General features: G+C 42.3%; 2 protein-coding genes across 2 annotated transcripts; both read right to left on the bottom strand.

Annotated features, from left to right (window-relative positions):
* Positions 1-215: 215 nt before the first annotated feature.
* On the bottom strand, positions 216-9,015 carry LOC134059957 (cornifelin homolog B-like). Its single transcript, XM_062516516.1, has 4 exons — positions 8,824-9,015; positions 7,705-7,805; positions 5,261-5,412; positions 216-1,121 (listed from the first exon to the last, which is right to left on the bottom strand). Exons 2-4 carry the CDS (start codon positions 7,799-7,801, stop codon positions 1,032-1,034), a joined length of 339 nt encoding a protein of 112 aa, XP_062372500.1. The 5' UTR covers positions 7,802-7,805; positions 8,824-9,015; the 3' UTR covers positions 216-1,031.
* Positions 9,016-9,647: 632 nt separating this feature from the next.
* Positions 9,648-16,907, bottom strand: LOC134059997 (placenta-specific gene 8 protein-like). Its single transcript, XM_062516570.1, has 4 exons — positions 16,780-16,907; positions 15,310-15,407; positions 11,292-11,443; positions 9,648-10,189 (listed from the first exon to the last, which is right to left on the bottom strand). Exons 2-4 carry the CDS (start codon positions 15,401-15,403, stop codon positions 10,052-10,054), a joined length of 384 nt encoding a protein of 127 aa, XP_062372554.1. The 5' UTR covers positions 15,404-15,407; positions 16,780-16,907; the 3' UTR covers positions 9,648-10,051.
* Positions 16,908-17,640: the final 733 nt, after the last annotated feature.

The raw sequence follows: 17,640 nt of genomic DNA on the forward strand, positions 1-17,640 counted from the left end.
TCCCGGAACTAGTGTAGTAAACACTTACACATGGAATGCAGCTTTTCAGCCACCAAAGCAAACAAATCCATTCAGTGGTTTGATGTTTTTAAACTTTGGCAATTCAATCTTGCTCAGTCATTTATAACCGTATAGTTTGTATTCATGGACAGAAACTCCAAAAGGAATGGAGAAGTTGAGTTTGTCATTATGGATATAAAATGCTGACACAGGTATGCAACATCGTGTTTCGTTTATTGTATACATTGTACTATGAAAACATACATTGTACTTTGAAAACATAGTATGAAAGAGTATGAAAGTAAGTAGACATTTCATGCAGAGTTATTCAAGTGTACTTTCTTTTATATACTTTTATTGTATACTAGATGCCAGCACTGTGTGGTCTGTGTGTAAGGTCTTGTGTGTGGCAATGTTAAGGCCATAAGAGGTGTAGTCTTCCTGTTGTATTTCTCAAAGCATTACTGATAACTTGATTATGACTCTACTATGCGATAATGTAAGATAGTTACCTAATAAGGAGAGCATGGCCAGACTCAACTCAGCTAAGCTGATGTGGGTGACGGCTTCATCTGTTCCTCATCACATGAAGCATAAACGATTTGATTGGCCCGAGCACATCTTAACCAGGCATATCTCCAGCCTGAATTTGCTGCTGTCAAATTTCAGGCTATAATGAGGATATTTTAGAAGAAGAGGATTCTTATAACGTGGTAGGCGCTAGCCAGGCTACCTCTAATGGCTAATTCGGTTTGTGGGCCAGACTGGGTCGAAGGTATCACATTTCTACCCACAGTCTGGAGAACTGGAGAAATACAACTGGTTAACATATCTTTAACTTTGGTTTTGAAGTCCTCCCTCACGTGGATTGTGTGTGTGTGTGTGTGTGTGTGTGTGTGTGTGTGTGTGTGACAGAGAAAGAGAGAGAGTGAGTGAGTACTTTAGGTCTCTAACGGCTTGTGTACTGTATCTATGCCCTCTTCTACGATCGATCTCTGTGTCTTTCTACAGCGGGTAACTGTGGTGGTGGTTTAGGAGCGGTTCTTCAGCTCCCTGGACATCTGGCACCAGGTGCAAGGGTAACAGCAGCAGGATATGAGGATGTCGTTACCCAACGAACCCTGAGAAAGAAATGACAGAAGGGACAGAAGGGAAATTAACACTTTTTCCGCACACCGCACAAGAGATAACAGGGAATAATACCATCACTCATCCACTGTCTTGACTCATCCTGTTCTTGACTGTCTTTCCAGCATTGAGCAGCTCCTTGACCCCTGCATTTGAAAAAATCTCTCATCCTACCTCTAAATTAATTTTTATCTTCTGGTCCTCATGCAATTCTCAGGAGTGCTAAAAGCCAATGGCACCCTGACGTCCATGGCCTCCATTTCAGTCAGGATTCCGGTATAACACTGAAACTGCCCATGGCCGCGTTTCCCAGATTCGTTAAAAAGCGCTTAAGTGCTAAGAACTTCTTAGGAGCGCTTTAAGAACACTCTAAGAACGCTCCTAAGAAGTTCTTAGCACTTATCTGGGAAATGCAGCCCTTATCAGGGTCCCAAACGATCTATCGAAGACAGCTGGTTCTGGAGAGCACACTGGCAATGCCCTGTCCTGCTTTGTATCCGTCGAACCAGAAATATTCTGTTTCAAGTATTATTTTTTTAAAAAATACTTGAAATAATTATTTTAAATAATTTAATATGAATTATTTATTCTAAATAATAATTATTTTTATTTATTTATTTTTAAAGTATATTTCTTCCACCTTTTCTATAGTGTATTCCAAGGTTCAAATTCTGTGACCAATATTGGTTACTTTAAACATCGAGGTCACATAATCGTTCGTCATAATATCTAATTTCATTACTTTTCCGATAGCACAGCTGTACCTCTCAAACATTAACATGCTCAAGAAGGCGAAAGCATGACAGGCAGTGTCACTGCTGGCCATTTACTGTAGGTGCCCTAAGCAGAACTGTTTTGTGGTGCCCCCTCCCCAGTTTGATGCTGTTTAACTTATAAATGGTGCACTGTCACTTTAAGGGCATTGAGTCTACATAACAACCTTTTTGACAGCTCCATTCAAACAGATGATGGCTAATAAACAAACAAGTGCCATATTTATAGAACAGTATTAACAACGATAGGCATGATGTTAAGCTGGTATAAACTGGTTATGTTACGTTATAGCCTAGTCCATTTGCCAAATCACAGTGAGTGCAGCCTGTTAGAGTGCCCTCTCACAGTCAATAGAAATGTCTCTCTCCTGTCTCCTTTGTTGTTCTTAAATCAACAAGTCTAAATAACCAATAGCTGATATCCTTTGACCATGTTTGGGTCATGCTTAGATAATAAGGATAATGGTCTCATCGGCATTTTTCACTTAATAATGAAACGAAACTTAAAGAAAAAACATCGGACTCCTCTGTGGTAGTTAGGCCTACGGCTATGTGACTGCAACTAGGCTAAGTGACATCTGACAGTGCGTTGAGGCAATGATAGTTGTCTCGTCAGCTAGTTTTACTCAATAAATGAAAAGGAACTTGAGGAAAGAAATACTGAGGACATGAGACCGCTCTCGTGTCCGTGGTAGATGCGTGGAAGATAACGCCACGCTCACAGTTTATAAATGGTCAGTAGTGGGAACTGGATAACCCCAAAATCTCCTCTAGCCATGTCTTTGTTGCCTTCACGATTTACTTTTTTTTTTAAAAAAAAGGTTTCTTATATCCCAAAAGGAGATATCAATTATCAACGATGACAAGGCAGCTGGAACCCCGCTCTCTCTCTCTCTCTCTCTCTTTCTCTCTCTCTCTCTCTCTCTCTCTCTCTCTCTCTCTCTATTTACCCCTCCAAGATGCGTTCCCAATTAAATGGAGTATTGAGATGAGATTGAGATGACCCATATCATAATGGCATGTAACATGATGTCACAGATGGGATATCACATGATCTCGCTCAGTCTCAAATGGGCTCATGTCTCCCTCATCCCTCTCTGATGCACTCTCTCCATCTGGCCGCCTGTAAAGTTCATATCTGAACAATGGGCTCGGTTTTGAGATCGGGACCTAATTACACAGGCGTTGTCCGGAGGTCATGTCTGAAAAGCTCTTCTCTCTCTCTCTCTATCTCCCCCTCTCTCTCCTGTCATCTCTCTGTCACTCTCTCTCCTTTTTTTCTATCTTGCCTCTCTCCACCTCCTCCTTTGGCACTCCCTATCTCTCCCTCCACCCCTCCCTCCCTCTCCCTCCCCCCCTCTCTCTCCCCCCCCCCCCCCCTATCTCTCTCTCTCTCTCTCTCTCCCTCCCACACAGAGGTGTGTCTCCCTGGCGAGCACTGGAAGCTCTGAGAGCAGTGGAGCCTTATCAGGCCCTTCTCATGTGGCTGCCTAATCTCATCACTCCGGCGGGCCTCTCCTCGGGCGCCACTCACTCACACACCGCAAGGCTCTATCTCCCCGCTCTCCCACTGCACGTCATCATGGCCTGATTTATTTTCCACTCTCATTTCATTAAACATATCCTGTGGTGGCTGAAACAGGACAAGCTAGATGTCGTGGACACCACCACTAACTGACACACTTTCCTTTTTGTTCTGTCGTGCATTCAGATAGAAGTACTGTGACAGGAAGCGAGTGGGAGAGGATGAGAGATGTGGGGAATCGACCGCAGGTTGGATCTGAACCGATGTGGTCTTAACAGTGAAATGAGTCATCACAACAAGATTTCCCAAGAATCAAACCAAAATGCTGTTTTTACTACTGGCATTTTTTTCAACAGTTCAAGTGATGGTCAGACTGATTGATGGTCAAGTGCTCCTTTATTGGTACCCTTCACAGGGACATACCTGTAGAGGGACTGTTAATTGATTTCTGCCCCTCCTCTCATATCTAAAGCAAATTCAGTTTTGTTTCCACAGAACTGTGAACAAATAGGAGTGCTCCCACTTGAAGTGCTCCCACTTGAAGGGAAGGACCGAATTCCGTAATTTGACGTGACATATTGTGTGCAAAGTACAAGGCCGCATGACATTACTTCTCCTCCACACTTCTCTCGCTCTCTCTCTCTCCCTCTCTCTCTCTCTCCCTCTCTCACACACACACACTCACTCACTCACTCACTCACTCACACACCTAATCCCAAAACAATTGACCCTGGCTGTATCTTGCAATACTTGGTTTCCCAGTACAGCTTATAGCCGACTGTTTCTTGTATCCTCTCCTCCCATGTTCCTACTTTTCTTCACATCTGCATTCCATACCAATTGATAGCCCTCCCACACATGTCAAATTTCCCCTCTGTCACTCTCTCTCTCTCTCACTCTCCCTTTCTTTCTCTCTCTCTCACACACATACACACACACACACACACACACACACACACACACACACACACACACACACACACACACACACACACACACACACACACACACACACACACACACACACACACACACACACACACAAACACACACACACACACCCCCCATTTCCCAAAACAATTGACCTTGCGTGTATCTTTTAATACTTGGCTTCCCAGTACAGTTTATAGCCGACTGTTTCTTGTATCCTCTCCTCCCATGTTTCTACTTTTTTTCACATCTGCACTCCATACCAACTGATGGCCCTCCCACACGTCAGATTTTCTCTCTGCCAACCTTCTTTCTCTGTCCTCTCTCTCACACACTCTCTCTCCTCTCTCTCTCCCTCTCTCCTTCTCAATCTATCACTTTCTCTGTCTATCAGTCTCTCTCTCTCTCTCTCTCCCTCTCCCTCCATCTCAATCTCACACTCTCTCTCTCTCCCTCCATCAATCTCTCACTCTTTCTCTCTCTCTCTCTCTCATTCTCTCTGTCTTTCTCTCTCTCTCCCTCTCTAATGATAATTTGGGGCAGCCGTGGCCTACTGGTTTGGGCTTGGGGCTTGTAACTGGAGGGTTGCCGGTTCGATCCCCAACCAGTCCACGGCTGAAGTGCCCTTGAGCAAGGCACCTAACCCCTCACTGCTCTCCGAGCGCCGCTGGTTGGGCAGGCAGCTCACTGCTCTGGGTTAGTGTGTGTTCACTGTGTGTTCACTGTGTGTTCGCTGTGTGTGTTCACTAATTCGGTTAAATTGGGTTAAATGCAGAGAAACGAATTTCCCTCACGGGATCAAAAAAGTACATATTCTATTCTATTTTTCTACTCTAATCTCTAATCTCTCTCTGAGATCTCAGGCAGGGGGGCTGCGTCGTCGCGTGCAGCGCTACAGCCTTACCTCGATGCCGTGTTTCTCACGGATGGACTTGCGCAAGCAGATGGTGACGGCTCCGCAGGAGAGCCCGTCCAGCAGGGGCATGCAGAAGCACCAGCCGTGTTGAGAGGCCGTCTGGCACTGCATGCAGGGGAAGCAGAACATGGCACAGCAGCCTGGGAAAGGGACGGGGGGGGGGGGACATAACACGCGATGAGACGTGTGGCACAGGAAAGGGTGTACGCGTACTCACGTTATGTTTTTCAAAACCAATTTATTGTTATTGCATGTCTGCCCAGCCCACCACACCCACCAGGGGAAACCAGTGTCCTACGGCAGCTTTCCTGTTTACTTAAAGCAGCGCTCGCTCTCACATGCAATCCTCTGCCAAACTGCTCGCTCGTCCCCACGCCCGTCCCCCCCCTTTCAGAGGCCCCTGATAGCCTCGAGTCTCCAAAGTCTAAATTTCCCAGGGCCGCTCTCCAGTGCACACACACGCACACACACTCTCCGCTCTGCAGTCCACACACACACACACACACACACACACACACACACACACACACACACACACACACACACACACACACACACACACACACACACAGTATTTTGGGGGGTTTTCGCTTTACACCACAACTGCTTTCTCTCCAGTGATCAGTGAAAGGGGAAAACCAGTGCGAAGCATTGAGAGGTGAGAGTTCTGGTCCATTGCTGGGATCTAACTGTATGTGCAAAAGCCTTCCTTTCAAAAGAGTATTCTATCCCGTCCCGAATATTGCATTTGTTTGACTAATTGATGGTCAAGTGCTCCTTTATTGGTACCCTTCACAGGGACATACCTGTAGAGGGACTGATAATTGGTTTCTACCCGTCACCTCGTATCTAAAGCAAATTCAGCTTTGTTTCCACAGAACTGTGAACAAATAGGAGTGCTCCCACAAGAAGGGCAGGGCTTTGGACTGAATACCGTCATTTGACGTGACATATTGTGTGTTCATAGCCTTGTCAAAAGACGCATGACATTACTCCTCGTCTCCACATCCTGTGCACACACTCCACTCCACTTCCATTGAAAGGGTGGAAAATATTGCTTAAAACAATATCCAACTGGAAGATTACACCAAAACCGGTTGGCAATTTAAATCCTTTTAAAGTGGAAAACAGATGTGTAGACTAGAGCAGTTTTAAATGATCGCCTAAGTTCTTTCCCTTTCTGCCCTACAAGTGCATCCTGACACAGCAATCCTCCATTTTAATTTGGCTGTAGACATTTTCCATCAAGACAATGCATGTAGGTCACTGTATGCCCAAATGAATCTTTGCTGGCACACACAGCAGAATCCAGGATCAAGTACACACTATCAAACGTGTCAGTAACTATTACAGGCTGAAAAGGGGCCTGGAATTAAGAATACAAACAGATGCAAATACCAGGCATTATAAAGAGCAAACTCTTGCAATATTAGATCTCTGCTATGAAGTGACTTGACCCATAATATTTAGTTGCAAACAGTGCGCACATCCAAATAAAGGTGCCGGAGCCAAAAAGTTAAGATCCAAAAAAGGCTCGAAACGTAACTTGTCTTTAATAAAGTAAACGAAGTGAGAGCAAGTGTGCGGACCTTTTACTCTTTTTTTTGACCCGTAATATGCCATGTTTGTATATGAGACAACGTAATGATTAAGTAGCGCAAGTAAATTATTTCGAGGGTCTTTGCTCTGGACACAACATGTAAACAGAGGTGTAGGCCCGGGCGTGCTGTGGTCAAACACATGAGGATAATGGGCCGCAGTGTCCATGACAACCCTACCACCACCTGTGATGTTCCTCTACTTTGCAAACTAAGAGGCCTGTAAACGATCACAAAGAGCATTTTCAGCATTCCTAACCCACCGGCCCCAAAACCTCATCTTTACTGCACTTGCTTGAAAGGTGACAGTTACCCTCAGATATTCAAATCTAATAGTATAGTTTTTATTTTATTTATCTATTTTTTGGTAAAAAAAAAGAACAGTCTTTTATCTATTTTTTAACCTATGCCTTTTATCTGTAAAAGAAAATATGGATATTGGATATTATTTAGCCAGTTGGAGAATTTATTTCTGTTATTGGATTATTTCATATTTTGTAAAGTGTGTTTTGACCATGTTTCATGGTGAGTTGCACTCCAAATAACTTCATTGTTTGGCTTTATTAATTAATTGATTGATTGATTGATTGATTGATTGATTGATTGATTGATTGATTGATTTATGGTATAAATGTGAGTTTCATCTCTATACCACATTAATGCATGGCTGAAATAATGGCTTCTTGAAATCACATCACATTTGAGAAAAGTCAAGTAGGGTCCCAAATCCCTCCCTTTGTCAGAATGACTTGACGGTGGTGAAAGAATAGAAACAGACCAATAAAGGCACATGACTTAGCTCAGAGCTCAGATAGACTGTTCTGGAACACTTACAGGTCCCCATGTCTGAACAGCAGTCACCAAGACCAGTGCTCCAGGCTCCAGAACTGTAAGTGGTTGTCACCGAGGTTACCTGATGTTGCACAGCCATGGCTCTAGAACAGAAAGAGAAAGAGGAGAAGGGGTTCAAAATGACATTTGCTAAAGTTGACATCCACTAATTGCAGCTTTCCAAAAAAATTAAATTGACCTGCGTCACAGATGTTTGTCTAAGGCGGCAGTTTTGGAATTAGATAAACATAGATGTTTATCGGATGGGTTGGACGAATGAGTGTGCACAGGATCTGGTTCTAAACAGAAGACCTCTGGTAGGCTATGTTTTATTTCGACCCTCTATGACAAAAACAAGGACAGGGGAAAAAAAAAAAAAAAAAAACGGAGATTTTTCCAGAATGACGTCTCCTATTGAGTGTTCCTTTGATTCTCCCCACTTATCAAATTCATTAACTTCCTCCACAAAAAAATGAATGTCGGCTCATATTCAAGACATTTTTCCTTATTTCTTGTTTTGAAATCCGGGCATTGTTATTTGAGTCTCCAGCCTGAACATTGCCGACGGCCCGGACGGAATAGCCTAGGGCTATACTTAAGTTAAAATGCATACCATATGTCACAGTCCACAAGTTGTGTGTGGAAGAACAGAATTACAACTGCTATTATTCAACCTTAACACCCATTTCTTTGGCAAAGTATAGGCTAAAGCAGACTAACCTACCGTGCAACACACTACGTGTAGTTCAAGTAAGTAGCCTATTGATTGGAACTGATAATGAAATAAATAACTAAGATAAAATAAACACAAAACAAAGCCACATTCTCCTAAACCCACAATCTACGCTACAAAGTGAAAATTGTCGACGAGAAACAGTGGAATAGACGCGTAAAAAAGAAAGTGTAGCCTACTTGTATTTTTTACCAACACCACATTCTTAATAATCTAACGGTGCCGTGGCTTTTTGAGACCGAATAATGCAAAATAATTGAGAATAAGTAAACAAGCGTGCATAATAATGGGGGGGAATTGAACCATCTGATTGGTGTAACCACCTTAAAATTACTGCAATGCAAAGTGCAAAAAGTGCAAAAATGCAAAAATGTCGTTTACCGTCTTACCAGTTTTATCCCTTGTGAATTCCCTTTAGAAGTGCTGATTTCTTGTTTCCAATGGTGCAGGGTAGCCTATCAACTGCAGTTGATGCGACGGCAATGATGCGAATATTAACACCTATGTCCTGGTTTTGAACGTTTTAGGGGGCGTCTTAGCGTGTGGTTAGATAGTATGAAAGGACGGATTCTGAAACCTCCCTGTTAAAAAAAAAAAAAAAAACTTTGATTAAATGCACAAGAGTGAATAGTGTTTGTTTGCTCCGACTCAATGGGCGGCGCTCTCTGTGGCCATGGGCGTAGATGTAGGTAGAATAGAGACGCTTACAAATGCCCCACTATTTTGTCCTACGGGTCTAAAATCGTTTTCATTTGTTCGATTTTACTTCATCCATCATATTAATGACATGTAATGTATTTTCTTAATAGTCAGCACAAGTTAAATGTAAAGAGATGATGGTCCAACGGCGGAACAAAAGAAGCACATATCGGCGGCATGCCAGCGGTCCGCTATCTGGCAATCGGATTTTGCTGTCTGGATGCTGGAGGTGTGCTGATAGCTCCCATCAATAGTTGAAGATAATGTGGCATACAAGCGAGTGGGTTTGTCGTGTGTGTCGGGTAAATTGTCAGCTTAGATTACCCAAAAAAGGCCAGTGTAAAGCATAATATATCTGCATATATATATATATATATATATATATAGGCTACATTTGAGCCCCTTTTTGCGCTTTGGATCCGAGACATTCTTATTCTGTAGGGAGCTACTGGGTCCGTGCCCTACTGTGCAGATATTCCTTATTGTTTTTTGCAGAATCATATCATGAAATGAAGACATCTGAATTCGAAGAAAACCTTTATTTTTTTCTGTTTAATAATATGGCTGGTTAGAGCTTTCAGAACAATATGAAAATCAAATTCCAGTTGAAAGCACATACATGTAGGCTAAGAACAAACAAGAACATAGTAAAACTAAAGTAAAGTAAACAAAATGTAGCAATCTACGCCGAGAACTTTCAAGAAAGGGTTGATTCCTTGTCAGAGAAACAAAGCCAAATATGCTATAGGCCTACCAGGTTGGTCCGTGTGAGCTGCATACACGGACCCAGAGGCATATACATTGGTATTAACATTGAGTTTAACACCGCCAAGTATGTCAGCAGATCACCATGAGTTGAAGACTTTATTTTGTGGTAAAAGAATTGCACTGTGTTGCAAGTATCTGCATATGTTTGTCCTAGGCACGAATCACCTGCTGGGTGACTACGGTGACGGCGGGCCCAGAATTGTTCACCATCTTCAGTTCCCTGGACATCTGGCACCACGCACACGGGTAGCAAAAATACACCGCCATGCAGTCATCACAACATGAACCCTGGGGGAGAGAGGGAGAGAGGGAGAGAGGAGAAAAGTTGAAAATGGCTTTACACATGCAACAAACAGTAAGTCTTCCAAGAAGACCACTGCCTGAACCAGGCAATCTAGCGAAGGAGAAAATGTCTCACATTGCCAACTGCAACCATTGCGGCAAATCAGATGGTTTCACATTTGGTTTAAGTTATTCTCACTTGTTATATAAGTTAAAACATGTTAAGCATAGAATAAGATACAAAGGTAATTTTCTCAAACACTCATCACAGTTATCACATACGGTTTAACACCAATCCCCCATCCTCTGCTCTTTTCCGTTACTGTGAAGCTGTTTGGTCTTTGTTCTTGGATTTTTTTGGGGGGAACGAAAATATTGAATTTATTATTGAATATCTTGGTTTGGAAAAACAAAATAACACTACAGTTTGGTCCTTGGGAAACTGTGCTAACTGGCTAATTTAAACACTGTTAAATCACACTGTGACAAAAATGGGACCAATGGACGATGTTGTTCACTTCATCAGGGTTAGTCCCAAGATTACTGTTACTGTTAGTGCGGTGGTGATATCATAGTATTTAAGGAGCTGGACTAGCATGCAGCCTGTATTATAATGCAGTTATTGTAACAGACCATGTCTGATGCAAGCCTGTTAGCATGTACTGTAGCTTACGTCATAGGGCCTCTCTCATTCGCCTTTTTATCTATCCTCCCTTCCTTCCTCGGTCCCCGTTCCCACTGATTTAGATAAAGAATGATGGGGCGGCAACAATGGATAGTCTATCCAGTGTTCTTTATAGATCAGCATAGATCAGTAGGAACGAGCCTGGAGGACTGACTGAGCATCGAGGATTGAGGAGAGAGCTTGAGAAGGGGCCATAGAGCATTACAAACGCGGAGGCTCCCATAGCCTCGTATTTCTTCCTCTTCCTCAATCCTCACAGATTTTATTTATGGATACAGAAGACAGGGATGTACAGTACTGTATACAAAGTACATGTAAAGTGAGAACACTTGTTTCCAACATGGTCCCTGAAGACAGGACAGACGATAACACATAACATGCACTGCACTGTACAGTCCGCTCTTCACGTCCACCCAGACTTACTCTGATGCCATGCTTCTCACGGATGGACTGGCGCAGGCAACAGGAGACTGCCAGGCAGGAGCATGGGTCCAGCAAGGGCATGCATAAACACCAGCCGTGCTTAGAGGCCGTTTGGCACTGCAGGCAGGGGAAGCACCAGAATGCACAGCAGCCTGGGAAGGACGAGGCACGGGGGGGAAAAAACACAAACATTCAAATATGTATTTGTATATTGACAAACTCTACCGTATTTCATTTTTTCCATGGAAACTCACACTTTTATTCAACAAATGAGTTGCAAAATGTAGTCAAGACATTGATGAGGTTAGAAGTAATGAGTTTTTATTTGAAATAATAATTTTCTCCTTCAAACTTTGTCAAAGAATTCTCTGTTTGCTGCAATGACAGCCTTGCAGACCTTTGGCATTCCAGCTGACAATTTTCTGAGGTAATCTGAAGAAATTTCACCCCACACGTCCTGAAACACCTCCCTCAAGTTGGATTGGATTGATGGTCACTTCTTACATAGTAGAGGTAAGATTTGTATGCGCTTCATTTAGCGGAGAATATCTCAACTGTTCTAGACTAATATGACCCCATTGAACAACGTGGGATGTGTGCCAAAATCTCTATCCGGGACGAAAGTCCTGAAAATGACCACAATAGGTGACACTATAGATCACACTATTATTACACTAGAGGTGTATGGGACTTTTTTCCCCTTTATAGTTATCCTCATAAACTTCTACCAGATTAATGTTCATATTAAAAGAAATACTTTTTGTATTACACTTTGTCTAAACTGTTGTAAAAAAATATGCAAATGAGGCATTATCTCATTAAATATGCATACACTCTTGAAGCAACAGCTTTTCTGATCGCAATGTTTATCTGACCATGTAGGGTCAGAATTCTGGTTATTTTGGGAATTCTGATATTTGGGGGTCTAGCAGCAAAGCTGCAGAGTTTCAAGACGCATAAGCGTTCACTAAATACAGCCAATCAAAATTGACTGCGAAGCCGCCAAACAGGAAGTGAGCTCATATCTCACCAACACTTTGATGTATGAAGTCCAAACATTGGTAAGGGGACTCGTTAACTGATTGTGATGACGCACTAGGAAATTGACATCGTTTGGACTCTATAGGGGGCGCTGTGATACAGGAAGTAAGCTCGTATCTCAGCAACACTTTGATGTACGAAGTTCAAACTTGGTACATGGACTTGGTACCTGATTGTGAGGACGTGCTAGGAAATTGGCATTCTACACTTTTCTAAACCGATTATCTCGTCACTGATCACGCCCCTTTAGGAGGCGGAAGTGGGTGCCATTTCACTCCATTGAAAAACCCCTTTATGATTCATCTTAGTAATTATATACGATCTTTGATGGAGCTCCGTATGGCTTTAACATGGCTCGCTTTGTGCATGGTCTATTCTGTCCTTAAAACACCCCTAAACGAAATCCCTTTCGGGATTTCAAAAATCATGATAAAAGATGGCAGAAGCTGTATTTCGCTGCTAAACTTGCTACAGAATATCGTTGAAGTTCAGTAACCACTCGGTGAGCTGCACATTTTCAAAAACGAACGTTTAGGGATGTTTTAAGAACAGAATAGACCATGCAGAAAGTGACTAAGGCACACCTGATGGAAGTCATGCAATCTGTGCTGTTTTTCCTGAATTGTGAGTTGGCTGGCAATAATTGTCTCCATTGTTCATATGCAGGATGGTTCACTAGGCTACTAGATAGCACCAAGACTCGAAGAATTCTGGATCCGATTCAAGAATTTGTCCTCAGTGTGTCGAAGTGGTAAGTTATTCAAATTAACTTTCAACACCTGCATCTGCACACCAGCAACACCTGCTTGCAATTAAAGCTTCAATGCTTGCCATGGATCTACAGTATAACAATGTCATACATACTGTAACTGCTATAACTGTCTAATTTTCTCTTAGGCTCATGAATGCATCCTATTTACCCGCTTACAGTAATTTCCCGCAATATTATTAGAGGAAGGTGGGGCACGTTACAACTCATGTCATGGTTTTTAGAAAATATGTCATTTAGGCCGTTTAATTCATTTTTCCTTAATGTTACAGGCCAAAATATATCAGCCATATAGATTGTTCACAATGTAGGACTATGTGTTAGGCTATGCATGGTATGGAGGAAGGTAAGACATGTGTGTCTCTATATCAGTGTGTGACTTATGTCCTCTTGATGTTGATGTGTTTAACTGAACTTGAGTGCAGGTGTGTCTATGAATTCCCTTCCTTATAGCATCCTTTACATTCCAGAGAAGTTCACCTCTTCTACAGTACATTGTTACTGTGCTTGAAACAGACTAGCCCACATCACATGCAGCAGCAGGTGTGATGATTTCTCTTCCTTAGCATTCCACAGTGGGGAGAAGTTCACCTCGTCTAATCCGTATACTTGAGACTGAATATGTTTGTCACTTATTATATTATCCAGGAAGTTCAGGTAGGGTTGGGGAAACCCAGTTCTAGCCTATGGCACTGGCGCTGACACAAACAGTAGCAACGACATCAAATAACAGCGTGGTTTCGGTGCCTCATTTCGATACCGTCGTACGATGCACTTAAATCTGTGGTCTTTTTTTTTTTTTTTTTAATTCACTGCATCACTGCATGTCATGCACGCCATCTCTAATGTCTTGCTCTGATAGCACCACATCCAGATACAGTTAGCTAACATGAACACTAGATGTCTTATATTTCTTCTAATGTTTAGCCAGGGATTGGCAAGTCCTTATTTTGACGACAGTTTATGGAAAAGGGGGAAGAATGGAAATTACACCGTGAAGAAGGTACAGGAAGCTCTAACCCTGATGGAAGATTGGAGAAGGAAATGGGCTTTAAATTCTCTGTTGAGAAGACTAAGATTGCGTGTTTTTTTTTTAACTAGATTAAAATTTTAAACTGAAAATGTATGGAAGGATATTGAGGCTTAAAAGTCATACATTTCTTGGTGTGTTCTTTGACTCAAGACATACATGGTTAGTCTGGTTTTCACCATACTAAGCTCAATCTTTTAAGATTGCCGGGGGCGAAATTAAAATTCCCCGGAAGTTCAGGCAGGTTTCACCCAGCCTGTTACTTGGTGGGCTCATGTACTGTAGCAAAGGCGACTGACAAATGTAAAAGAGTTATGAATATAATGAGATGTCTTGCTGGAATAGAATGGAGAGCAGATATTGCATCTTTTAAACAAATGTATGTGTATTTGATTAGAGAGAGATACCTGATACTATAGTGCACAGTATAACTTCCCACGAATGTCGGATCAGTAAGTCAGTTTGTGCAAAGTGTTGCATTTCTGTTAGGACCGCTTAAGTCAAAAATACACAAGAGAGAAATATCTTTAAAGCCAATTATATTTTGTATTTGGCGATATGGCTCTGTTCAGAGAAAGTTCCCTGTCTCTCCATGAGCTCCATGGAAAAGCTTTAACAGGGAACAGCAGCATCCTCAGGGGACTACCCTCCCAGTTTAGACGTGAAAGTGAAAGCGAATGGAATGATCAGCTGAGCGGAACAGATGACGTGGGCTGGGTTTGGCATAGCCAAATGAGAAACTGACAGCTGACAGCGGGCTTGGCTACACGGCCTGCCAGAACTAGAATGCTTGATTTTTGTGCTTACTTCTTCTAATGTAGTGACCAGAACTGATGCACCTGAGTCTACAGAGCTTTGGACTGCATTCTTTATCTTCTTTGCTTACCATAGTAGATAGTCATTATAGATAGATAGATAGATAGATAGATAGTCATTATTAACTGTCGGCTGCAGTTTCTAGTTGTCTGTCAACAGCAAAAGGAGTGCATATAGGCTTGGTAAAATGCATGCATGTCTACGACCGGCAGACAGAATTTTCTTGTTACTGAATCTTAGAACAATTCAGTAGGCCTGCGTTAAACATAACCAGTGCTTACAGTAGACGTTTCAGAGAGGGTCAAGAAGATGGTCAGTAATCATGTTCGGATGTAGTCTCAGAGAGAGTAAAGTTGACTTACAAGTCCCGCAGTCTGAACAGCAGTCACAAAGCCCAGTGCTCCAAGCCCTTAAAGTAGGGGCCGCAGTTACCACTGTGGTGGTCACCACAGCCATTGTTCTGAAAGAAAAAAGACGGGCAACTATATAGGTCTACTCATTGTATACATGATTGCACATTGAACACTTGTCTACAGTTGCAGTAATGTATAGGAAGAGTGTATAAGTACTGTAAGTTCTGAAGAAATAATCTAAATATGTATGTATGTAATATGTCATTTTCAATGAGGAAATAATCTAAATACAGTATGTACAGTATGTCATTTTCAGTCATGCCGTTTAGGCGATGTACTGATGCATGGAGAGTCAAGTTACATCCATGTCAAACCCCTGTATGGATTGATTTTAACAGCCACCATTAAAATATTTTCATTCAAAAGTAAACTTTCTTCATATAGACCCCTTCAATATTTGTAAACATCCATAGCCTTGGTTTACCCCTGTATGGATTGATTTTAACAGCCACCATTAAAATATTTTCATTCAAAAGTCAACTTTCTTCATATAGACCCCTTCAATATTTGTAAACATCCAGAGCCTTAATTGGTTTGGTGCGCCGCATGCGGTCAGCTAATACAGTAGACCGGCATGTTGAGCTGTCAAGGTATGCACTGTCACCACAGGACCGCCAGTTGTAACCTGACGAATTAGTCTAAGCGTGTCTGCTTGACCCTGAGCTGACAACAGAATGGGTAGAAAAGATGTGGCTAGAGATTCATTGGCCCGCCATATACGGCTATCTGATTGACAAGCCCAGTATGTACAGTATGCAGTACATGCAAAAAAAGTAGTACGAGCATTTTTATTGACGTTACCTTGACGTTTCAGTCAATTCACACACGCACAATTGAATGGGATGGAAAGCTTTCTGACCCTGATACGCGCACACATTTTTCTCATGACGTCGTGAACCGTGAAGGGGTCAATTCGTAAGAGCAGAAACTTAAATTGAAGCACAACATCTGTCCCACTGCATAATCCCTTTAACATGAATGAACAGTTGTGTCATAATCAGAATGAACACCTGTGAGACATCCTAAAACGTCTGCACGCCACATGCCTAATCATTTTACATCTAACGTGACTAGATCCTGATTAGCCTATACTGTAGCCTATAGAAAATAACCGTTATATATAACCGGAAAATAACCGTCTGTCAGTTACATGTATTTGATCTGAAGAGTTGACATGTGAAGTGGCAAGCCTGCAATGTAAGGAACATTCCTCCATATGCCATTGCAAATTAAAGGTCGGGGATTAATGAATGGTAATGCTTCTCCATTCATACATTCAAATTCACTAGCAGTAGGCCACAAATGATACAGAGTTGGTTTTCTTAACATTAACCTCAATATTTTCTCAATACAAAACCAAAGACGTCCAAGAGCATTTGTTATATATATTATACACCAATCAGACACAGCTATACCTACCTAGTGGTGTAGGACCCCCTTGCACCGCCAGTACAGCTCTGACCTGTTAAAACATGGACTTCACAAGACCTCTGGTTGTGTCTGTTGCCTGTTGTGTCTGACACTAAGACCTGAGCAGCGGCTGCTTTAAATTCTCCCAAGTTTTGAGAGGAGGAGACTCATTAAACCGGACTTGTTTTTCCAGCATTACCAACTTGATCGTGTTGAGATATGGGGAATTTGGAAGTCAAATGCATCCTTGAACTCTCTTGGTCATGTTCCCGAAATCAGTAGATTTGCAGTCTAGCAGGGAGCATTATCCTGCTGAAAGAGTTGCCATCGGGACATATCAATGTCATGAAGTATAGTCTGCAACAATGCGTAGGTGACTAGGACATAAAGGTGGTTTTATGTCTAAATAGTGCATCCTGGTCCCATCTCTTTCATAACGAAACAACATGCTGTATGTACACAGGGCCAGCTCCAGGCAGGGGCTAAGCCCACCCAAGCATTGTGTCTTGCCCACCCCAACAAAGTCAAGATTTGTTTTTAGTTGTGCAGTACGCAGCCTTGAACCCAGCTCGGATGTAGATGAGTTGGTGTTGTTTGTATTGGTAGCTAGCCGGTAAGTGTGCAGTAGGCCTACTGTAGGTAAACCGAATAATAATAGATCTCTGTTTCTGTCACTGAGTACTGTCAAAAACAATTGGTGCTACCTAGCTTGAGTTGCTTGACTTTGACAGGCGACACAGGAGTTGAGGACTTCACAATTATGCCATCATCAGCATGTTCCAAAAAGAAGCAGGCCTAAAGGCCATAGCACTTACCACATCAATGCATGCCCAAATCGAGCAATGTTGCAGGGCTACCACATAACCTGTT

The sequence above is a fragment of the Sardina pilchardus genome, chromosome 16 (genome assembly GCF_963854185.1).
Source record: "Sardina pilchardus chromosome 16, fSarPil1.1, whole genome shotgun sequence".
NCBI lineage: Eukaryota > Metazoa > Chordata > Actinopteri > Clupeiformes > Clupeidae > Sardina > Sardina pilchardus.